This window comes from Lepidothrix coronata, unplaced genomic scaffold (genome assembly GCF_001604755.1).
Source record: "Lepidothrix coronata isolate B3197 unplaced genomic scaffold, Lepidothrix_coronata-1.0 Scaffold40, whole genome shotgun sequence".
Lineage (NCBI taxonomy): Eukaryota > Metazoa > Chordata > Aves > Passeriformes > Pipridae > Lepidothrix > Lepidothrix coronata.
In genome coordinates this window covers 2,372,927-2,397,406 of record NW_016690220.1, presented here as the reverse complement: position 1 = coordinate 2,397,406, position 24,480 = coordinate 2,372,927, and the positions used below count along the sequence as shown (strand labels likewise).

The 24,480-nt window shown below is 38.0% G+C and overlaps 1 protein-coding gene across 1 annotated transcript in view; it reads right to left on the bottom strand.

Moving 5' to 3' along the window:
* LOC108496486 (dynein heavy chain 5, axonemal-like) overlaps positions 1 to 24,480 on the bottom strand; it is a 147,086-nt gene that overhangs the window by 51,314 nt on the left and 71,292 nt on the right. Inside the window, exons 47-57 of the mRNA XM_017813239.1 lie at positions 22,687 to 22,893; positions 21,115 to 21,444; positions 19,586 to 19,792; positions 19,256 to 19,498; positions 18,298 to 18,452; positions 15,469 to 16,133; positions 14,671 to 14,951; positions 14,090 to 14,305; positions 11,328 to 11,495; positions 3,630 to 3,848; positions 917 to 1,093 (exon numbers count right to left, since the gene is read on the bottom strand). Coding sequence (XP_017668728.1) covers positions 917 to 1,093; positions 3,630 to 3,848; positions 11,328 to 11,495; positions 14,090 to 14,305; positions 14,671 to 14,951; positions 15,469 to 16,133; positions 18,298 to 18,452; positions 19,256 to 19,498; positions 19,586 to 19,792; positions 21,115 to 21,444; positions 22,687 to 22,893 — 2,868 coding nt within the window. The remainder of the gene's footprint in view (positions 1 to 916; positions 1,094 to 3,629; positions 3,849 to 11,327; positions 11,496 to 14,089; positions 14,306 to 14,670; positions 14,952 to 15,468; positions 16,134 to 18,297; positions 18,453 to 19,255; positions 19,499 to 19,585; positions 19,793 to 21,114; positions 21,445 to 22,686; positions 22,894 to 24,480) is intronic.

Here is a 24,480-nt window from a genome sequence, read left to right as displayed (position 1 = left end):
TCTGCATTCAGCATGAGTATGTCTTCCAGGTGCAGGGAAGAACATTAGGCAGACCTCCTAAAAGTCACGGAATAGGAACAAGGCTGCTGCTGGCCATGAGCAAAGCCTATGCACCAGAACAGCTGTCAGGTCTGGCACTCTTGAGAAAGATAGTGGTAAAAGGAAAGAATAAGATTCATGTAAAGGATCCTGCCCTGTATCATAGTACCAGCATGCAGGTTGCTCACTTTAATAAACGTAGTATATGAAGAAGCAGGGAACTGAAGCTGCTTGATGGGACCCTAGCTTCTGCATTTTAGAACACCCCTGTCCACACAGACACAGGCCAGTTGAGGAGATGCTGTAATGTCAGACTCACTGGAACAGCCTCACTGGTGGCAAATGTACATGGGATTTAAAAGCTTAGGCTGGAGCAAGCTGAAGTGGTGTAAACCAAGTCAAGTTTTAAGTTAATAATTTCCACAAGATACATCAAATTAAACTAAAGTAAATGATGTGGGTACATGGCAGAGGGTATAGCAGGAGGGTATTTATTGACAATGCACGGAAGTGCAGAGGTAATGTTTCCTCTTATGAAAAGGTAAATATATTCTAAGCTGACAAATTTCACTTTGTTTCTCATATTATCCAATTTCCTCCCAGGACAGCTGACCTCAGACAGCATCTCTCAGATTTGTCATAGTAATGGTCTACACATCAATCTTGCAATATCTGACAGTATAAAGAGGAACTTCAAACATATTGGTTTACAAGCTCCATTGTCAACTGTTCAGATTTTTTATTTATTAAAAATTTGATGGAATATTATGGCCTGCATATAATCTTTCCAATTATGTACATTTGTGGAATGAAATGTTTGCATATTATTTCTCTTGCAAGGCAAAGAGTAAGGTCAGGACAGAGCATGAACACTTACATTACTGTATGGAATCTTCTCGTTGTCCATTTCTTTCTTCCACAAGTGGAGCAGCAAATTCCTGTACTCCTGATTGAAAGGTCCAGAGTAGGAGAGAAATCCAGTGGCCAGAAGAACATTCCCCACCAAATCAATAATTTGATTTTGAAAGTTTTTGCTGCTTGCTGTCCATCGAAGCTGTACGTAAAATATTATAAAGAAGTAGGCTTAAGCAGACACAAAACTAACAGGAACAATCTAAGTTAAGAATTTATCTCTTTCTGGTAAATAATTTTTCTTTGAACCAAGAGTATTTTTGACTTTAAATCATTCTTTTCAGAACTAGAAGTTTGCTTGGGAGTGATGGCAACCACCTGACCTAGTGGAGAAAAATCATCTTTGCCAATAAGTTGGCCAAACCAGTAAGAAGTACTTTAAAAGAGGAATGAAGTGGGAGGGACAGGATGACCAACAGTCACGTGAAGAAGAGGAGCACCAGGTTGGCAAACAAAATGTGTAGGGTGGTATAAACAGTAGGGACCTTGTTATCAATAAAATGGTGCTAATGGAGGACCACCCTAAGCATATCCACATAAACAAAGAAGTGCCTATCAGAACGATGGGGACAGCTTTCATACTGTTTATATGAAATTAGCACAGCTGTGCACCTCTCTGAAGTGCTCATCCATGAATTTGCACAGCATGGAGAACAAGCAATGATTCTGCATGTGGTTGTAGAGCCATGATGTCATGGGGACCATGGGGACATGGTGGGAAGACTTCCACAACTGGGGAGCTGCAGCAGCTGCATACAGGCTTGTTAGGAAGGACAGGCTGGGAAGGTGAGGAGTTTTCTTTCACATGAGAGAGCTGTTGCAATGCATGGAGTTCTGCATCTGAGATTCAAGGACGGACAACATGCCAGTTGAGAGCTTACGGGTTAGCATCAGAGGGCAGACCAATGTGGGTGATGTGTGTGCCTGTTACAGACTATGTGATTAGCAAGAAGTAGATGAAGCCTTTTCCAGACGATGGGAAGAAACCTTGCATTCACAGGCCCTGGTCTACACGGCGGACTTCAGTCACCTGATATCTTCTGATAGGACAACACAGCAAGATACAAGCAATCCTGGAAGTTTTAAGGATGGCACTGAAAAAAGTTCGGAGCACAGCTAACTGAGGATGTAATGAGGGAAAGGCAGTTCACTGAACCTCAGACTCGCAGACAAGGAAGAACTAGTCAGGGATGTAAAGTTTGGGGGCAGCCTTGGTTGAGAGAATTGAGATTGTTTAGTCTTGAAAACAGATGGTGAAGGGGGGATTTTACCTATGTGTACAAATACCTGATGAGAGGATGTGAAGAGGAAGATACCAGACTCTTTTCAGTGGTACTCTGTGAAAGGACAAGGGGCAAGGGACACAAATTGGAACACAAGAAACTCGAATTAAACACATAAAATATCCCTTTTTTACAGTGAAGTGGTCAAGAACTGGAATAGGTTGCCAATGGAAGTTGTGGAATCTTCGGAAATATTCAAAACCCAACTGAACAATGCCTTGAGCAACCTGCTCTACTTAACCTTGCTTTGAGTGGAGGGTGAGGGTGTATGTATTGTGTTATATGATCTCCAGAGGTCCCTTCCAATCTCAATTACTCCACAATTCAGTGATTTCATGAATATTATTTTTAATACATTTAGAAAATAAAAATTAATTAATATTTTTTGCTTTTCCCTTTCTCTCCAGATTTCTGTTCCATTCCAATCGCTCAGCATGCAATCTTGGTCAGGACCTATATGTTTCAAATTTAGAAAATACACACTTAACCCAGTGTGAGTTTAGCCCAATGCTCCAAGTGTCATATATAGTCTTTAAACTTTTTATCTGAATTTTCAAAAGTAGAGTGGAGTAACAGCTCTTACAAGACCTCATATCTCAAGGCTTCAGAAAACCCACAAAAAAGCACTGTAATTTCCTATTTTGGTGTTGCTCTTAGATTTAGAAATTCACTAAAAAATATGATAAAGCATCTAACATTTTTGACTGATATACTTTGAAGTGCAGCTATGCAAACAAATTGTGAAGTCCTAGCCTTGCAGGACGCAGTGGTTGAAGTCAAGCCTCTTATCAATTTTGATTTTGTGTGAAATCAACCAAGGAATTAACAAAGCAAATAATCAGAGAGGTAAAAAGAGTATCCTGCTTCCTCTGAAAACCTTCAGGCTGAAGCCAGAAAAATCTGCATAGGAAAGGTAAATTTCAAGCTCAGTGCAGAGGATAACAATCAGCCCATAATTCTGTAAAAGGTTCCAGTAGAAGTCTGAACTTCAATTATAATTCAGAAAATTAGTCAAGCTTCAAATTTGTATGCTTGTATACTCAGTGAGAAAAAGAGAGTAATCCTTCTTATAAATATTTCAGGGCAATTATTTAGGTTAAGCCTAATTCCTCTTCTTACTAAAGCTAAAAGGAATTTGGCTCCTTGGCTTTAAATCTGAACTTTATCCTAATATGAGTCATATGATATGACATAAATCTTCATACAGAAGAATTAACACAAGAAATTGTTTTACTTTGTTAGATACACTAACTTCAAGCAAAACAACCATATAAATAACTAAAAAAAGTGTCATATGATATCAGGATGTCACCATGCCTTGAATTTTTTGAGCACTGTTAATGATCATTACAAAATATTCTCAAAACTGCCCACCTACTTTGTGTGGAAACCTACCTTTTCTCCACCTAATCCTTCAATCAGAGCTGTGGCATTGTTCATCTTCCTTCTGCACGCCTCAGCATCATCAAGCAAGGCCTGCTTCTCTTTCATAGCAGCATCATACATGGCTTGTACCTCATTCAGTTCCATTTGCTTCTCATCCAGCTGGATTTGTGCGCTGTTCAGTTCCATTTGGGCAGCTGCAAGTCTTCCCTCTTGCAAGGCTAAATTTGCCTACACACGTTTAGAAATAGAGAGTAGTTAATTCTTATTATTTGGCAAGAGCAAATGACATTCATTTAATGGCACATATTGTACTGCACTGGGTACATTTAAAAATTATGCATGTGTATAATGACAGAACTTTTTTCTTTTTACTTCTGGAAGAAAAGCATAGCATCGAAGTTATTCAAGGCAACCTTAAAATGTTTCAATAATATTTCCAGAATGATCTATTGATCACACAATGACCAATGATTTTAAATCACAACACACTTGAAATAGCTGTATACTAGATACATGAGGCACCCTATGCAATGTTTTTTGTAATATATTCTCAGTGCAAAAGAAAATTAGGATTGTTCTCATTGATTATAAAATAATATTAATGATAACAAAAAGCACTCTTTTCCTCTCTTTTTCCATTAATTACTTCAACAACAAATATATAACAAATGCATTTTTTGCTTCTCTGGAAAGTAAAACTCTAGAGACTTTTCTCACATCTCTATATAAATTTGCATGATGAGTTACCAGTCATTTAAATGTGGCCTCTTAACTTTTATATTCCTAACAGCAGGGAAACAATATTCTGTGAACTCAGAATGTATTTCCATATATATGTTTGCAAAGGATTAGAGCCTGACAAAGTTCTTATGAAATTCACACTTAGAGATAAAGGTTGCTTCCATTTACTCTGAATATTTTAAAAACTTCTTTAAATATCATGTATCTTATTTCTATTTTTTTCTTTATAAGAGTTATGAAGACGGAAACTGTAAAAACTGTTTTATTACGAATATGAAATTTGACACTCACATTGCATGACACTTAAAGAGTAACAGTACAAGGCATCTCTGGAATGACTTTTGGTGAACAGTAGAATCATGGGTTGAGTTTTCACATAAAATCTTAACTAAAAATATAGATCTAATTCTTATCAAAATATGTTAAAATCAGCAGATTCTTCTTCCTTTGCATAGGGAAAAAAAAAAAAAAGAAAAAAAAAGAGAGAGAAGCCAAGATCGGATTTTGAGATCTAGGCATAGCAAAAGAAGCAGCATTAAATCTGGTGTATTTCAAAAGATGGGTCTGTGGGCAGGGAATTAGAGAAGTGCACATGTACTAATCATGAAGTAGATTACCAATATCTATGCGTATGTATGTTGTATACATGTATATTGGATGCAGGTAAATCACACGTATCTATGTGTATGTATATTAGTAATCTAAGTATAAATAGGTAGTATACGCTACAGAATAGCACTGTCAGCACAATTTCAGTTTACTGTAGCTACCTTATCTGTTGACAGATCCTAGAGATAAAAAGATATTTCAGAACCGAGATAAACCAGTAAAATGGCTGTTCACAAAATTTCCATTATGTAAGACTGCTGAAATATTTTTACTTCACTGTTTATCAAAGAGCTCATTCAAGAGCATCTCCTGTTAAATCAGTGAGTCTTGTTCAAATCCAGCTAAGCAGATTTCAGAACCACTAGTGTTATTTTTTAGTGAATCTTGGACTATCAGGAAAAGTTTAAACAGCAAAGGAGTTTTGAGGAATTGATGTACTGTTACTGTGTCCTGCACCAGGGGAGAGGTGAGAAGGGTGAGGTAAAAGAGAGAGAGACAGACAGTGTACAGCTTTTTCTGGATCTTAATAGGAAAGGCCCGACAACAAATGGCTTAATAAGATAACTGCTTTAAAAAGGTTCAGGAGAAGAAAGCAAACATAGATAGTGAGTAAACTTTACATCCCTTCAGATGCTGGGCACCTAGCAGCATCAGACAGAGTCTGGATAGTTTTTCCCATGGCATCCTAAGCAGAGCAGATCCTGTCCATGGAGAGAAAACTCTCTCTTTTGGTCATTCAATCTGTTATAAACTCCTCTTATTATTCTGTTCTATTACCTCACTAAGCCATCTGCTGTCAGGCCTTTCGTAGTGAAATCCAGAAAGAGCCCTGTACTAGCCCTCTTCTATCTCCTCCCTTCCCCGCTGCAGAGCATTCTCAAATTCTCTGAGAGCTAAAAATGGGAGTAAAACAATGTTATGACCTATTGTTTCAGCCCCAGATGACAAACAGTGAGGTTACACAGAGAACAAGATCCTTGGAGGGTCAGGAAGAACAATCTAGGGAGAACAGCTGGAACAACAGAGAACTTACACCTGGCTGTGTGTATTCATATTTTACCTTGACATTTATCACAGCAGGATGTGAACTTCAATGGAAAAAGATGAGCATGTGAATTCCCAATACATATGAGCAATGATGTCTCGTAAATATGAAAAGCAGCAATAAACTATCCAGAAATGTGAAAAAGTTTGCTAAAATAGATTTCCCCATTCTTAAAAGCTCTTAAAAGGCTATCAGCCTTGAAGATGTACTGACAATGAAAAAATATTCCAGACGAATACAAAGGAAAAATATATTGTATTATAAAAAAAAAAACCCACACCAAAATTATTTACTTAAGACTACGGGTTCTCTAGAAGATGACTTATAATAAGAAACTATTTTACAGACAATTTAACCAAAGTTCTTAGCCAATTTTAGGGTAACCATAACAAAGTATGAGACATTTTAGTATTAGTTTGATTTGTAGGTTACTTAATCATATGTGATGAATAATGGTTGGTTGCACAAGAACAACAGATAACATAACAGGATGACAAACCTAGGTGACTACCAAAGGCAGAAAGACTACTTGTTTCATATTACCCTTTGAAATCATCACTATTTCCTCTCTCCCTGTGTTGTTTTTTTTTTTTTTGAAACTCGACTTTTCAAAATTATATGGGTGTAAACACAGCTTTTGTATCGACATCACTGGCAGTTTAGCTGGCAGCTTCCTGTGTAGGGCTTTGCCATGAGAGCAGGAGGTAAGTTCTGCTGCCAAAGAGAATCTTCTGCAAGCAACTTCATGCAAAGATTTCCAGCCAATAGAAGGCAGGAAGGAAATGTATTTCCCAACCACAAAGAACCACTGCAGCCTTTCTAATTTTAGTGGCATTGCTATGTGAACAAGCTTCACACCCTTCATTTCAACCCTCTGAGTCATGGAGCAAAGCAAGGACTCACAATTTGTTCCAGCTGGATCCAGTATGAAAGCCTGAATAAATGGATTTTATGTGAATGAATCATGAGGATTTGAGCCATGAGATCCACATTCTTACCTGCACTCCCAGAGAGATGGGGCTACATTAGAACATGCCTAGGCTCACGTGAAAGCACCAGATTCGGCCTTTCCTTGCCATTGGCATTTTGGGGAAGCAGACAGACAATTCTCTGCTCCAGCCAGTGCCTCTACCTGCTCTCTGCATCAGTCTGCATGGGGCAAATATGGAGACTGCCTCTGCCAACAAGGGCCAAAGACTAAATAGTTAAACAGCTGTTTTTCCTTCTTCCAAGTTGTCCTCAGAGGGGACTTCAGGTGGTAAGGTGATCCTGCATCTTTTAACCTTTTTGTGTTCCACATAAAACCAGAACAAATAAACATGTAATTAGAGTCACACTATACACTTAAATGAAACATGTCCAGGACCTTTCTCTGGCACTGGGATTAACTAGCATAAAACAGGTCACTTTAAGCTCTCCTAGTCTCTAAAACAGCATGATTCCGTGCGAACAGCCTTGTGGAAATGGCCCTTGGACCAGGCTAGCTCCTGAAAGATGCCCAGAGATTGCTGAGAAAATGCTGCTTAGCCAAGACCAAATTCACACTAGGGATCATTATAACAATTTAACGGGGCAGATAATCACTTTCCAATGCCTGGAAAAATTCACTAGTACTATTTAATTTATAAGTATTGACATAGTCGTTAAAGTTTCTCTGTGATTCACTGCAAACTCAATTTTGCAAAGTACTGAGCATATCAGACCCTGATTCAAGAAGGCAGTACAATAAAAATGACTTCTCCAACAAAAAAAAGCCTTGTACCATTTAATTCTATATACACCTGCTCTTGCATCCTAACCACTAGACCACCAGGGGACCCCACCACTGCGGCCCGGGTTCGAATCCCAGTCAGGGAAAAAGACCCCCGGGCAGATGGAGCTCGTCAGCCCTGTAAGGCAATCCATCTAAGAGAAGGTCACTCTAAACAAACCTACGTCCTGAGACCCTCACTGCCACTGTCCAAGCTTGCTCAGCCCCGGCAGATGAACCTCAGGATTAAAGGGTGGGCTCAGTTCAGCGCACGCTGTGTCTCACCTAAAAAATCCACTGCGCAGGCTCGAAGGGTTAATGACCTTTCCCAAATCTTCGTTCGCAAAGACTGGCCATACACCTGCTCTTGAATTGAATGCCCAGACCAATCCCAAATCACTCTGAAGAGCAGCTGCTGCTCAGTAAATTCGAGAAATGTTACTAGGAGAATCCATTAAAAAAAAAAAAAGTGGCCAAAACTTTAGAGTTCACTACAGGTAAGGAAGATTTGGAGCTTTCTGAGCACTTCTTGTGTTTAAAGAATTTTAGCTTTTCAAGTTCATTGTTCTTACAGTCCATTGAGCACTCACTGCTACTGGACTAGGCCAGAAGGCTTCTTGCACTTGGACTCTGTCACTTTGCTCCTTAGCCTCAGGGGATGTGCTGAGTGATCATCTTTGCCTTTGCTTCAGTCCTGTTCTGGGCACATGGCATCTGGCTGAAAGCTCTTCATGGAAATGCAATCTCTACAATGCTCTGTCTTAGATTGCTGCAGATTTTTCCTATAGACACTCCACTGGTTTTATATCAGCTTTCTCAGAGATTCAATATCATGATACACTTATATTCACCATTATTAAGGGAAACATTGTAAAGAGGCAAACACATAAACAGGTTTTGCAGACATTCCAAAATCAATTAATACAAAAAAAGCACCCAACCAACCAATCAATCAACCAACCAAACAAAAAAAAGAAAGAAAAAAATACCTACATGTATATATGCATACATATGTACACATGCAAACAGATCCCTGCAGAGTGACATTAATAAATCTTGGCCTAACTTTCTTTGATACCACTGACCATTCTTTGGAATTAAAATAACCTTTGAAAGGCACAGAGATCATGTCTCTTACCTGCTTTTCACAGTCTCTACTAGTCACTGAAAGACTTTCTGTATTTTTCTGAACTTTTCTGTTCAGTTATGTGTCCTGACTTCATTCTGTTTTGTTAGGTGATCTAATACTCTCCTTCACCCCCCAGAGTATATGTTCATTCCGCAGTTATTGTGGGCCTTGAATTCAGAGTTGTATGCTTGCTTTCCTGCCCAGTGGGCATCACCTTGACAAGGACACATTTATTTAAACAGACAACTATCAAATTTCAACACTCCTTGGCTATTACCTCTTCCTTGGGTGCAAATTTCCTCTTATTGCCTGCTATGGTTTTTAGTTCAGCATGGAGACAAGTGAAAGCAGAAAAGGCAATAAAGTCTCATATTTAAAACTGAGTTTGACAGGGAGAATCCTCAATATCAAACAGAATTTATAAACTGTAGACAAATTTCCCTTGATCATCATAACAGGCCTAAGGAAAACTTAATTAAAACCACAGGAGACATCTCTAAGGGAAATTATACTCCTATACACAGTATTTTAATTGGGGGCTAACAGAATCACAGCAAAAGTCAGGGCTTCTCCATTCTGCTGTTATTCTCTTCCACTCGTGGATAAATAGTAGATGCTGTCTCAAGATTCTCAGGTTAATCCAGCAGGTGTTTTATTTGGTAGCAAGCTAGAGAGGCTCACCTTCGTGATGAAGGTTTATGGGATAATCACACACACACAGTGACCACTGTATGATAAACAACTATAAAGCATTGTATTGTAGGCAGCATTTGGTTATACTTTCTGTGTTTGACTCTAGCTAATGACCCTTGGGCTTCAGGCCACATATCTAAAGAATCTCACTATCCATTCCTAGAAGTGAGTTAATTTTTGCACACGATATTTACTGAAATATAAGTCACTATCAATTAGATTTTACAAGTTGTCATATTTAAGGCAAACAAGGCACTGAGTCTCACCGAAGATGCAATTTAAAAATATATTGGTTCGATTTCGCAGGTGTTGAAGGGGATTTATAACCTGGAACAGCCATTAGGATAAAGCAGCTTGATTAATTCATTCAGTAAACCTGGGTGAATCACCCTGTGCCAATACTTTATGCAGTTTAATTGTACATTTACTTTCAATTATTTTCTTAGCATCACTCCACTGCTTCCTGTAATAATCTCCTGCATACTTCAAACACCTTCTCCCTCCCTCTATCATCTTCAGTTTTTAAAATATTTGTGACTGTTTCTATACCTGACAATAGGCACCACTTTTCCAGGATATGTATGTTTCGGTTTTTATCAGCTACAGTGTGACAAGAATGCAAATACTTGAACACGAAGTTAAATTTATATGCAGTCCTAAAGTCATATATATTCCAATAAAAACCACAAGAGCACTTTTTCAGCTTTCAGAGTTGTATTTGCATACAAAGTTACTATTTCCCTAGGTCTTGCTCTCTTTTATAGCTCTCAATAGCAAGATTTCAAATTCTGTTTTCATTAGTGAACATCCCATTATTTGAAAAGGGAACAGCTACTCATATACCACAGAAATATAGCCTTCTCTATCAGTTACTTGAATAAAAAAATATGCTTTTAACGAATTTGAATCAGATGTGTCTAGGTATACTAAAAGATTATGCCAAGAGTTTTGAATATACCATTGATACAGTGGCTTATTCAATAAGAAACTGAACGTAAGTACAGCAGAAGCATAACTGATTGAATGTATTTCTTCAGAAAAGAGCCATAAAAATCCCTGTAGAAGCAATGATTATAAATCATTATATAAATATTCAAAGCCCTTTTTTTCATTATGCTCATAAATGAAACATTTCCAAGACAATAAAGCTATCTGTAGGAACGCAGATAGCAGTAGCTGATCCCTTTTACTGTAATTCAGTGTTACAACAGAATTCTATGCCCAGTGACTACTTACTTTATTATCTATGTACTCTTGAATGTCGTAGTTCAAAACTCCAAAATTTTTTTAGAGAGATGAATTCCAGCTAAATTCACCAAAGAATAGTTCTGTGCCAAGAATGGTCTCTCCTCTCCCAGATTCTACCATGACCACAGTGAGTAGGCTTCTTCCCAGGCCAGTAGGACTGAGGAGTTTTCTTGAAGCCAGAGTGCCTGGCACCAAGTCCAGAGCAGAGAGGGTATTGTTATCTCCCACTTACAGCTAGCCAGGCTCTATAAAGAACCCATTGAAAAACGACTGTGTTCACACAAGTAACAAATGTACCAGAGGGTAGCTGTGTAAGAGGAAAAAGTTGGCTGGACATACTTAAGCTGTGTATACTTGACTTCGTAACCAGGTGTGAAGAAACAAGAATCTCTTGTAACTCATGATCTTTTTTAGCCAAAATAATACAACCTTTTTTCCACTCAACTGTATTTATCCCTCAAAAAAAAAAATAAAATGAGCAACAAGAAATACCTTAAGAGGAAGAACTTCTTTATTAATACCATAGAAGTAAGCCATTGCTTGTGTCCATGAGCAAAGACCTGCTACATTTCCACACACTTTTTTAGCAGTCTCAAGATTATAATCCTCCATATCCAAATAAGGCTCTAAAAGCTCCACAGTTTCTCCTGTAATTGAGTCCTAGTCAATGGAAAAGAAAAATTATTTTTTCAAATGGATTTTACAATTAGGTCTGCTTCACAGAAACATTTTTATTTTTAAAGTCATAAGGCTATCAGCTTACAGAATAAATTAACAGAATGACACTGTTGTCTTTCACTCTTATAAAGGACAGATTAGTAGTTTTCTGTGAACTTGTGAAAATAAGTACCACTTCCATTGCAACAGATGGACTTGAGTTGCCATTTAATATCTCTATTTGACCGATAAGATTTACAGACATTACTTGTACCCATAGTTCCATGACAATTTAAGGTGATCTAAGTTACTGTTGCTACAACACTGTACCTTCTTTCTCTTCCCTCTCAACCAGATGTTCTTGCTCCATCTTTAATACCAATCACCAGTGCTCAGTGACCTAGTTTGGAAGCTACCTTAATAGCATATCATAATACCATAATGACAGAAACGTAAGTCAGCAAACTACTGATTAATTTATTTCTAGTCTAGTTCCAGGAACAAGCTTACCATGGCATCAGACAGGCACTGATGTGAACACGGCTAAGGGAGTCAAACGTAGCTTTGGGAACGAAAAAGATGAAACTGCAAGGCACTGACTTCACTTCACTGAGGCTAATCCTTTTCCTTAACCTTAAAAGAGATTTCTTTCAGCTGTTATTCTAATATCAGCTTTTATCCCCCTTTCACAATCTGTTGAGAACATGAAAAGCCAGATCTGTGATGATGGTGGTTACTTTGTAATTATGTGTCAGAAGAAAATGGAATTCATCTCCTTCAGCAATGTAGAGAGTAGAAGGGCTTATACAGGGTAACAATGGTTGCTTAACAATAGAGGTGTTAAGAATCTTCCTTTTTTTTTTTTTTTTGGCAATGTATTAATGCCTTTCTTTTAATGCATCTGAAAATCAACTACCATTCATACTGTCAAGCAATTTACCCTTTTCCTGTTTTCTGCATAGTAGAAAGGGCTGCCTTGTCTGATCTCTAGCTACTCTACTAACAAAGACATTCACTATATCCTTCCCAAGATCAGCCATGGTGACATTTTCGCTATGATCATTTACTAAAATGTATAATGGTGCTGGACAAACATTTTGCCTTTTTTTTTTTTCTCCTACTCAAAATTATGAGCTAGCAAGCTGGCAAAGGTGGAGGAAAGACCAATCAGCAATGGCCTAAATTTCTGTTCAAAAGCTTGGAAAATGTCACACTTTTCCTTCTAAGTAATGAATTTTAAACCCAAAGAACTACTTCATCCACTAATTTTCAATGCGTAAAAAATTATGAAATAACAAAAATCTCACAAACAAATAAGCAGCGTCGTCTACTCAGAACTCCAAACATAATGAGCTTTCTTGTCATATATACTCAGAAAAGAGAAATGACACAGAAGGACAGGATGACAAGTACCCCATCAGGGATAGAAGTAGTCTAGTATTCTACACCACGTTCATCAGCATCACTACTTGCAAGAACTTGGTCCCACAGAATTTGTTCTGACTCCTCTGAGTAAAGTTAAATGTGTTGCAAACTACCAGTAGGAATACATACACTATTAATAAGTCCCAAAACTGGAAGCCTCATTAGAGAGAAGCTTGAGTAAGGAGTGCATAATTAGTCCCTGCTATCTTTAAACTCATTTCCTATTTCTGTTTAGTGAAAATAGCACTTTGAAAAGTGACCAGATTGACAGGTCCAGGAAGAAAACTGTCTACAGAGGCAGTGCAAGTTTCCACATGGTGCCGCAAAAATATGGCTCCCTGAGAGAATTGGCTCTTGGGGATAGTGAGAATGATCTTTACAATAAAAACACTACAGCAGCTTAAAAAACAGGTCAGTAAAACGCACAGCTGAAATAGATTTTAAAAAAATCAGTGTACAAATGAAAGAGTATGTTCTGCAACATTGCACAAAACCCAGGTTTTGCTGAAACCTGGTCCAGCTACCTGTGACATCATTTTTTTTTTTCTTACAGAGAAATTTTCCTTGTCTCACAGTTTGGTGAATCTTGTTATAAAAAAGGACCTGGCAGAAATAAAAACTTGTATTTGCTTTTATTTTTCTTACTGTTGATATTAAGCTTCTCAGATCATTCTTCATTTTGCTACTTTTCAAGTGAAAGAACCCCAGAAGTTCCCAAATATGCCAGTATTTTTCCTGACAGGATGCTCATTTTCTTCTGTATTTCCTGTTACCTCCCTACCAAAGTGGAGACAGAGTTCTAGAGTGCCTTATAGGCAAACAGGCCTGGTAATGCTGGAGAAGGTGAGCCATTTGAAAAATCAAGAGTGGTCCCTTCCAAGGCAAATTCTTACTTAGAAGCAAGAATTGACTGAATAAATATAACACAAAGGTTCTCAAGATTTGGTCTATTGCTTGGGATACTTCTGTCTGCAATCAAAACTGTGTGGCCCAGGAGAAAATTGTTGAAATAATGAACCCTGAAAATGAACAGGAATGGAGTCACAGAGATATCTAAAACTATAGGTACATGAAAGCCTCATCTGTTTCAAACTACCTTTATGGTAGAAGGCACTTTCATGTGAACTCTGAAGATAGTTATAGGAGCAGTAGTGCCCCTATTAACTTCTTACCTTCTGAAAAGTAAGCAACATGTTAAGAAATCCTGAATTATTCATTAGCTTCTGAGCCTCAGTCCATGATGGCTTTACACCTGGGCGTTCTTTATCTAGTGTTACTGCATCTATTTTTCTTTGGAATAAAAGTAGCACACAATCCATAATCCGCATTATCAAGTGAGGAGGTTTACCCAGTTTGCGAACAGTTGCAATGTCAGAAGGTTTTATTGTCTGAAAAATCATAGAAGAAAATAGTTCATTTATTTAAGCATTAACTCAATTGCAAAGAATGATGTTTTTCTTGGAGGACTGTATATGTAATGCAATTATCGCAGCTTTGCAGGTCACTCAGACACACTTCCACAGAAAGTCCTTAAAGATAGTACCACTCAATAACTGCTTTATAACCCAACAGTAGAGTACTGTCCATCTTACCTCTTTACCTCTTCAGTTTTCAGGGTGTTTTTCTACAAGGTTTTACAGGCCAGTGCTAGTTCTTTCAATCTTTTTTCCCCCCCAAGTCAGAAGCATGAGCCATGTTACTACAAATAATAATCATTAACCACATGCATGTTCAGAATATATTTGATTCTGACCTGCAGGGCTGCCTCGGCTTCTTCCAGTGCAGGTCTTGCAGCTTCAAGCTTCTCTTCTGCTGCTGCTTTATCAATGGCAATGTCATCCACAATAGCCTGAGCCTTGTCTTTTACTTTTTGCACCTGCATTTTCACTTTTTCGGCAGCATGGGCTTTCATAGTTACTTCTAATAAAACTTCATCAGCTTTTTTTGAAGCTACAGCCAAATCTTTCTCCTTCATAGCCAACTCTTCAGAGAGTTGATTTACTGAAACCTCAGCTTCCATCAGTTTTGCAAGACCTGTGGTGGACAAATTCCATTTTAGCAACAGGAAGACTTATTGAGAGATAAACAGTGAAGCAGTGGGGATATTCAAAACAAGTCACTCAGATTTCTATTTAGAAACACCAGTGAGTGGTCTCATTTGTTGAACACCAAAATTAAGCAGGGGTAATATTTTATTTTTCTTTTCTTCAAAAGATTCTTCAGAGAGAGTGAATATGAGTATTTACTTACCTTCTCTCAGATTTACTTTTAGCATGCTTAAATGTGAAAACTAGGATCTCAGTAGTTCCTTCACATGCATACATGCAGGTATTTCAACTGCTAACTAATAATCTGAACATTCATAAAATTCACTGAAACAAGACCTCTGCATATTTTGTAATCACACACAACACAGCTGAAAACATGAGTCTGCTTCCAAATGAAAGCGAGCTCACAGTTTAAGTCCGCACTTTTAGGTTCTTTTATTCAGATTCTTCTCACCCTTTTAAAAACAAAGAAAGAAACAAAAATCAAATCGATTTTACAGTACCTGTTCTCATGCGTTCAGACAAGCATCCAACACTGGCAAACCTTTCTTTGTAAATAGTTTTGTAGCCTCCAATGAAGGACAGGTAAGATTTTGGTGTCACAAACGTTCGTCGCCTATATCGTTCAAAATATTCAACACACTTTTCAGCTACAATATCTTGAATTGTTCCCATGGTGTTAACAACACTCTGTTTCACTTCCTCTGTACACTCAATATGGTAGGAAGCTAAAAAATGCTGCGCAACTGCCACAAGAGCATCTTTAGGCCAGCGCTGGAACCAGTCCATGGTACAGCCTGAAATCAGACCTGGAAATTTGAGTGCACGAGTTCTGAATTTTTCCCCAACAGGAGAAAAACAAAGAACCACATGCAGGTTATTCCGAACTCGAGCAAGAAAGTAATTATAAAGATTTTCACCAGTGGGACTACGCCTTGGGTACTCCTTCTTCATTGCTGGTATCAGGTCTTGTGTGATTTCACCTATTTCATCTCGTGCAAAAAGATTTGAGACTTCACCTGAAGCCAAAACATTGTTCATGTACTCAAGAAAAGATTCGTCTCTGACTTCGTTGTCTGTGAATATAAAGACAACACCCTTTCCTTTTTGCCCAGCAGTACGGTACAAGATTTTCAGATCATCCAAAAGGTTGTTGGTGGCATATGTTCTGGAACACAAAATTATTAAAGAAGGAGAGAACAAGAATTACAGACCATTTTTAGGAGATATCTATCCTCTGGAATAGCTTCCTTAAGGCAAGGAAAAAAAATTATAGAAAAAAAATTAATACCATATCTCTTGGTTACGTTTTTTAGGTTTTTTTCTTAAACAATTCTCAAAGTGAATGCTCAGTAACGTAAATCATGAGAAAGGAGGTGAAATCAACAAAATAATGCACTGGAAAAAATGATGGTGAGAGCAATACTATGTTTAAGTTAATTATAATGCTACTTTGCATTCCCACATTTGCAGATGTAAATTCTTTATTGGAAATGTAGGTTAATACAGCTGGATGAAATTGTCAAGTAGGTTTTGATACCTGTAACCATTACGTAAATACAACTGGATTATCTTTTAAAGATACTGAGAGCAAGTTAAAGGAAATCATTAAGAGACAAGAGAAAAAAAAACTGAGGGGTTTATTGTGTTTTTTACTGTATTTATGGTTTAACTAAAATCAAGCCCCAGAAATGGTATTTGAACATTATCACTTGGGCTGATCAACTCTGCTGCAAATGGAGACCATGATTGGTTCTGTCATTATGCCTCTTATGGCTGGTACACACAGGTAAGATTCAGATGAAGTCCACACAAATTCAACCATGGATTTCAATATAAAATGAAGCACAGTAAGGTTAATAAAATGGCAGACTTTGTCCTTAGCTAATTAAAGCTGAAATTAGGAACCTCTTTGCTTTGAAACCAGTCTCTTATTGCCAAGAATCTCTTCAAAGTCCTTAGTAATTCTTGCAATATATGCATGACCCATTCTTCACTATTTGACAGCCTCTTTTTTTATATTCAACACGCCATACAGAAAATGTCCCAGTTCTCTTCCAGCTCCATTTTACCTCTGCTCTATAAATACCCCTAATGCAAGCACTGCAGAGCTTGTAAAACAGTCTTGCTCTTCAGTTTGCATATGTCAGCTACAGTTTTTACAGTGATTTGTGGTATTCTAGTAAGAAGATAAGAATTTCTCTACCAAGTCAGAACAGCAGTCTAATTCAATAATCTTAACATCAGCAATGTGAAATGATACTTAGAGAGAAAACATGAGCCAGCATCCACTTTTCACTGCTCATTCCATTCTTCCCCTCTCCATATTCATTGCCATTGTACGAAGAATACTAAAAAGTATGTCCATCTTGTCTTCTCACTGTCCAATTAAATCTGCTGATATTGTGTTCACAGCCTCTTGTGGCAAGTTACAAAAGCTGACCATCTGCTTGTTAAATACACACTTTCAGCTACCTGCTTTTAGGTTGCCTCCAGTTAGCTTCAGCAAATGAACCTTTCCTAAGTGACTGAAATATATATTTGCCTTATTAATGCATTTTGAATCTTGCAAGTCTAGAGACTCTCTTCTGTGACTCTTCATTATTTTATTTCCCTCCTTATTTCGTTCCCTTTGTTCCTTCCTTCTGCTTCTGGGACACAGGAAGAGATTGTGATACATCTTTCTTTCTCTTTCCTTTCACCAGAAACCTCATATCATTTTTCACAGACCTGATATACGTCTCTAAGGAATATTTCTCAGCATGTTAAATAGTTTGCAAAGTGAAATACACTCTGCTGGTCCTTATTGCTTACCACATTAAACCCTATGTCAAAAGAGAAGCAGAAGGAAGACAGTTGTTGCTCCCCATCCTTTCAAATTTCTATTAATTACTAAATTTCAGCACTACAAAATATAAAGACATTGATAGCAGTTGTAATAACACAGTCTGGCTACATAAGGATCTATAGAAAAAATTACTATTTCCCCTGGCCCATCAGCATTTGCCTATAATGCAGCATATACCAGAATATTATTCCATGTTATTTCTAGTGCAAAATTATATTTTATTGGGATATTACAGAGGTGCATTGCAGACTCAAACGCCCAAGGAAAGGCATACTTTTTGTCAATAGCATAAAGTCAGAAAAACAAAGAGCCAGGATCTCTCATCTACAGATTGTGCATTTGCACAGACACTTTTGATCAAAAATGTAGTTTACAATGAGGGATTAACTGTTTGAGAGGTTTGCATTTCTTTAAGTTGATTGTGAGCCATTTATTTCTCTGGTAAATTAAGGAGTAAATGTCTATGTACACTGCACTGTGTTACCTTGTTAAAGTAATCTGAAAGCTCTCATATCCAGCAATATATGATGCTAGTCTGGTCAGACTCTGTTTTCCAGATCCACCCACACCCACCAACAACACATTTCCTTGTGGAGTTCGAATAATCCGTGATATTTTAATCAAATGGATGATTGCATCCTATGTATAGAGAGAAAAGGGGATGAAGAGATGTAAAAATAATACCATGACAAATGTATAATCAGCTAGAAGCATGTCACCAAGTAACTGCCTCTCAACAGCTACATGACTTCTCTGGAGCCTATGCCAAAGACTTAGCCCTGTACTTATCAAAATAAACAGGTGATTTCCCCCCGACTTCAGTGGGCAGCAAGCCTAGCCCAAAAGAAATGTCCTTATATGAAGCAATGTCATATGCGCTGTCTGTAGTCGGCAGAGCTGAGGGCATGCCCCCTAGAGGACAGAAGGAAAAGTTGAAAGGACTCCCCCAGCCTTCTAGCTGAGCTATTTACAGGCTGACAAAGGTAAAATACGAGTACATTATCTACATTTCTTATTCAACTGCTATATTTATCTTGGAGCAAGAATTAATCTGAAATGTCCTAAAATCCTACCAAACCACCCAGTCTAAAGCTGAAGAAAGCATCGTGCATCAAGACCTTTGAGAAGGAGGTAACTTACAGGAAAGCAAGATGACAATCATAATGTGCACTGTACAAACAAATTAGTTGTGCTTTGAATTATGCAAAGAATGAGGAAGAGAAGATGAGGAACTGCAAAGAGATGGAATAATTTGTGGGAGCGTAGGCAGCTAGAGATGGCAGCATGGCTTTGTAGAGTTCATTTGTAAGGCTCTCTGGATGCAAAGCTGGCCATTCTGAGCTATCTCCAAAGTAATGTGATAGAAACACAAAAGATCTATGTATCAGTAAGTACAAAAGATCAGGCACTTCCGGTATGAATATAACTACAAACAGCAATACCTTGAAAAATACCAGATCCATCTTTGATCCTCTGACAGTTTCATTGTACTGTTGCATGAACATCTGTAATCTTTCAGCCAAATAATCCAAAGATGGGATAGGCTCGTAAATTTTTGGAGCCTTCAACTCCACATCATCAGGTTCATCTCCGTTAGTCTCTGGGACATCACGTAAGAAATCCACAAAGTATAATTCTGTGCATTTATCTTCAAATAGATTTTGACCATGCTCTACAGAAACAATCTACAAAAATACATTAAGGATTTCTTTAGTCATGAAATATGTCATCGGCCTCTTTCTGTTGCAAATACTGAAACACTATTTGCCTACCTTTTCCAGTGTGTCGTCAAACCAGTCTTTATCATTTTGGCTGATGAATCTGTCTGCAATAACACGTCTGCACTCATGTTGGAACAAGGCTACCAAAACACTGATGCTCTGGCAGACATCAGAAGTAACTGTAAGTATTCCTTGCCAAATACGACTGAGGTCTCGTAAATTGAAGATGTAATGAAATTTAGCTGGAGTTGGTAACATCTACAAAATAATGTCACAAACTGTATTCAAATAACTGCTAAAGAAAAATATTTCCTACTTAGTATTAAGTGAGTATGGAAATTTTCACAAACTTCAGTCTTGCCAAGCAGAAATACATGCTTGGCATTTAAGAGGCAATGGTAAAAATGAAGAAATGACCGTAGCCATGAGCAGCTCTTTACATTCACACAGATTTCATTTGAGTTTCTTTGAATCCTCCAAGTCCCAGAAACATGTACTGAAGAGTAGCCAAGACAGGTTAGTTAATGATGGCATTGAAGGCCACAGTAAAAATGTCAGCACTGCTTAACCTGTGGTGTTGCTCCTGTCCTTTCTTCCAGATCATTTCTCTTACTCTCTTTTGTCCCTTCCCAAAACATGTGAGAAAAGGTTCATGAGGAAAAGGGAAAGTAGATGAGGAAAAGAAAACAAAATAAAAGAGAGAGGAAAAATGATAAAATAATATTTGGGGGGAAATTTACAACTTAGGAAAAGCGAGGTTTTCTCTTTAGGAAGTTAACTAGCAGTATTTCTGTTGAATATACTGATCAATATTGACTAGCCAATAGTTTCACTAGAAGACTCTATTTCTTCCTGTAAGCCAAGTTTATATCTACAGTGAGTTGTTTGTGCAATTCTCACCAACCTTTTCAAGTCTAGAAAATATCATTGAACAAATCCCTATCTCTCTACTACTCTCCTCCACTTTTCTCATTAGAAGAACAAATTTGACACATATTTCTATGATGTAATTTTAATATTTTCAAATTTCATTCTACACATATAGGTTTTTTGTCTATTTCAAAGTAAAATTTGCTTAGGAATTGCAGTTAAATATTTTTAACATCTGTTTGAAATGGAAAAAGACAATATTTAGAAATTACTAAGTACCAGATCTCATTTGTTTTGAACTGATCCCCTCTCTGCCAAATTTGACTTTTTTTTTTTAATTCAGATCTTTAAAGTTTGTCACAATCCCAAACATCTTTAGAGAAGATTCCTATCTAATTTTTTGTTTCTTGTTCCTTGTGCTCTTGACGTTTACTCAGGCACAAGATCTCTCAATCTTTCTATCAGCTATGCTTACTATATTATACATATATAATGTGATTCTTATATTAGCTATAGAAGACACTGCATGTGATTATGTTTTTAGTCAGCTAAGGAGGTCCTGAGAGCAACCAATTCAGAACAGAGGCATCAGTAAGTAGTTATACACACTGGTCACAACTTCACAATATGAAGTATGAATGCAAACAACAGTTCAAAAGGCCTGGGTCAGATGTTTCAAGGCCTTAATAGATAATAACAGGTAATTTTACCTTTCCTTTTGTCATTTGCCAAACTTTTCGACTTGTAGATACTAATGCTGAAGCCAGTTTACATATTTCTGCAGGGAAATGACGTTGTTCACAGAAATAACCTTCAGCTATTGTTTGAAATATTTTATCAATAGAGGAACTAGAAGGCAGTGTGCAGTTGTAGATGGTGAACTGGCGTTTCAGGCGCTGCGGGATGTCATTCCGACCTCCCCCAGGGTGAATCATAGCAGCTACAAACTGGATGTCAATCACATGCGTGAATTCTCCTGGTTTCTCCAAACTGTAGAAACCTTCCTGTTCCATCAGTTGTCTTACAATCTCATTGGTGACCTAGATATCAAAAAAAAAAAAAAAAAAAAAGGAGGAGTTAAGTGTTTCAGGGTCCTCAATACACAATGTGGCAACCAAGCATATGCAGTGGATTGGCCACATGTAAGTGCCATGTGATAAGTAGTTGTGGACATGAAGTCAGACATTCACCTAGATTTGCATGATTTTAATTTAAGAACATTCAGCACTTTAAGTTTTCAATCCAGACCATATATTCAGATTGACACAGGCATTTATGTAGTGACAAAGAAGGGTTAATTTAGCATGAAGTATAGTCACACATTCACTTGTATAGAGGCAGTGAGAGAGCAGGATTACAGAGCTATACTGGAAGCAGGAAAGTTACTTTTTCTCAGCAGTAATTTTTTTTTTTAATTCAGATTTTCAGAGTATAGGTCTATAAGTATCAATACCTCAAGACAGCTTGCTAGTCTTGAATGTCAACTGTGATCATAGAATTGTTTAAGTTGGAAGGACCTTTGAGATCATCGAGTCCAACCATTAACCCGCCATTGCCAAGCCCACCACTAAGCCTTGTCCCTAAGCGCCACATCCACCTGTCTTTCAAATACTTCCAGGGATGGTGACTCCACCACTTCCCTGGGCATCCAGTTCCAATACTTGACAACCCCTTTGGTGAAGAAATTTTTCCCTTTTATCCAATCTATACCTCTCCTGCTGCAACTTGAGGCCATTTTCCCTTTTCCTATTGCTTGTGAGAAGAGATCAACATCCACCTGGCTACAATCTTCTTTCAGGCAGTTGTAGAGAGCAATAATGTCTCCACTGAGTCTTCTTTACTCGAGGCTCAACAAACCTAATTTCCTCAGCCACTCCTCCTAAGTCTTGTTCTCTACACCCATCACCAGCTTAGATTTCACATAATAGTGACTGCAATTTACAGTCCAGAGCAGATCAAAGAAGGAAATGCTTCCTTTTCCACTCTGGTTCTGAGGACTGCTAGTTTGGAAATTGTACTAGCTCTGCATGCAACCATACCAAAAGGCTTAAAAGCTACAGTGATTGCACTTGTGGCATGACACTGTCCCTGATCTTTTGGGAATGATAGCTTATTAGTCTTGTCAAAAACTGGCTTGGGGAAATTGTTTTTAGTAAACATACTTGGTCTAGTCCACGTCATGATACCATTACCGTAAACTGCCCCATTTTTGCAACCCACAGATCAGTACTTCCATCTGCAAAACTGGTAAGACCAACAATATTCAAATGTTTTCCTTTTACCTGATCACCCCATTCATTAATCACAGGCATGTTGATGTCATCAATAAAGACAGTCATTTTCTTCCCTGATGGAGGACCGTATGTGGTGCCCATTCTTTTATCTACGTAACTTTCTATGCTCCTTTGGAACATATTTGGTAGAGTTGCAGAAGAAAAGTTTAGGCATTTGGTCAAGTGAACATCAGGATCATACTTGCTTGTAAAATTCTGTAAGACAAACCAATTTAAAGTGCACCAGTAAATCCAGATGAATTCAGCCAAAAGGAGATGCAGACGCACAGCAGCCCTGCAAAAATCTCTGTCCTGCTATTAACTTCCAAATCTCAAAACCCAGTTTATTTCAGATAAATATACCATCTGCAACTTGAAATTCAAACTGTCAGTTAATGTTTTGCATAAAATTTCTAAGTATTAAAATTTATAAGCTTTTAATAGACTTCACTAAGTGTTACAACAAGTAGATATGTGCCAACTCAAGATGCAAATAAACTTTGCATTAACAATTGTCAGGATTTTTTCTAAATTCAAGCTGTTAGTGATGAACTATTATAGGAGACTGGAAGGAACAAGTGAAAAACCAGATCCTTTTTCATGTTTACACTACAGTAACATATCTTACAACAAAAGCAGCGTAAAGAAATGGTAGTTTAAAATTGAACCCACTTACATCACATTTACTGATAGTTATCTTTTCTTAATAAGGAAACGATCCTTGAATTTTATGAATATGTACAATTTCCATAGCTGCTGAGGATACCCTAAAGCAACAAAGCTCCACTCTCTGTATTTAATGAGGCTTCATAATAAAAATATGTAACCCTGGAGTCACACCAAGGGATATAGGAAATATTTTGTTTAGGAAAATTCTTGGGGCATAAAAATAGTGTTAAAAATTCCATATTTCCAACATAGTTTCTTTTTAAAGATTCTTCTGCAATGATGACAAAGTTGAATATCATTTAAATTCTCATCTGCATAAGAGGGTTGGCTAGAAATATTCCCATTTTGGTACCTCAGAAAAATAAATCTATACTATCGCTGATGAAGTGCTCTAAGAACAACTCCAGTGAAACATACACTCCCTGTGACAACAGAAAGGAAGATACAGCCAAACACCCTCAAAATATTTTGATTAATATTGTTAAACTGTTGATTTTGTTGATATGGTGATTGCAGTTTAAGAAAAGGTGCCCTTCAGACCTCACACAAATGACAGTTTATACATGCAATGTATATGCAACAGTCCTGTATTTGGTGAGTACTCTCGACAGGGTCGGTGCAGGTCACTGCTCAGACCTCTCTTTGGCACTCCAACAATTTGTACAAAGCTGATGTACCAGGTGCAGGTGCCTAGGGGTTGGAAGCGGGAGCTGTGGGGCAGCCCCTTGCAAGAAGGGGACAGGGTTCCTCATGCCAGACACAGCCAGTTCCAGCCACCTCCAGCAGATCCACTGGAGACACTCAGCCTGTGTAAGAAAGGGCAAAATGCTGCCTGGAAGTTGAGAGAGAGAAGCAGCCCTGCAGATACCAAGGTGAGAATAGAAGGGCAGGAGTTGCTCTAGCAGAGATTCCCTGCAGCCCGTGGTGCAGACCAAGGGGAGGCAGGCTGTCCCCCTGCAGCTCATGGAGGTCCACAGGGGAGCAGATATCAAACTGCAGCCCATGGAGGACCCTACACTGGAGCAGGTGAATGCCCAAAGGAGGCTGTGACCTGTGGGAAGCCTGCACTGGAACTCCTGGAAGGACTTGCAGACCCATGGAGAGAGAAGCCCAGGCTGGAGCAGGTTTTCTGGC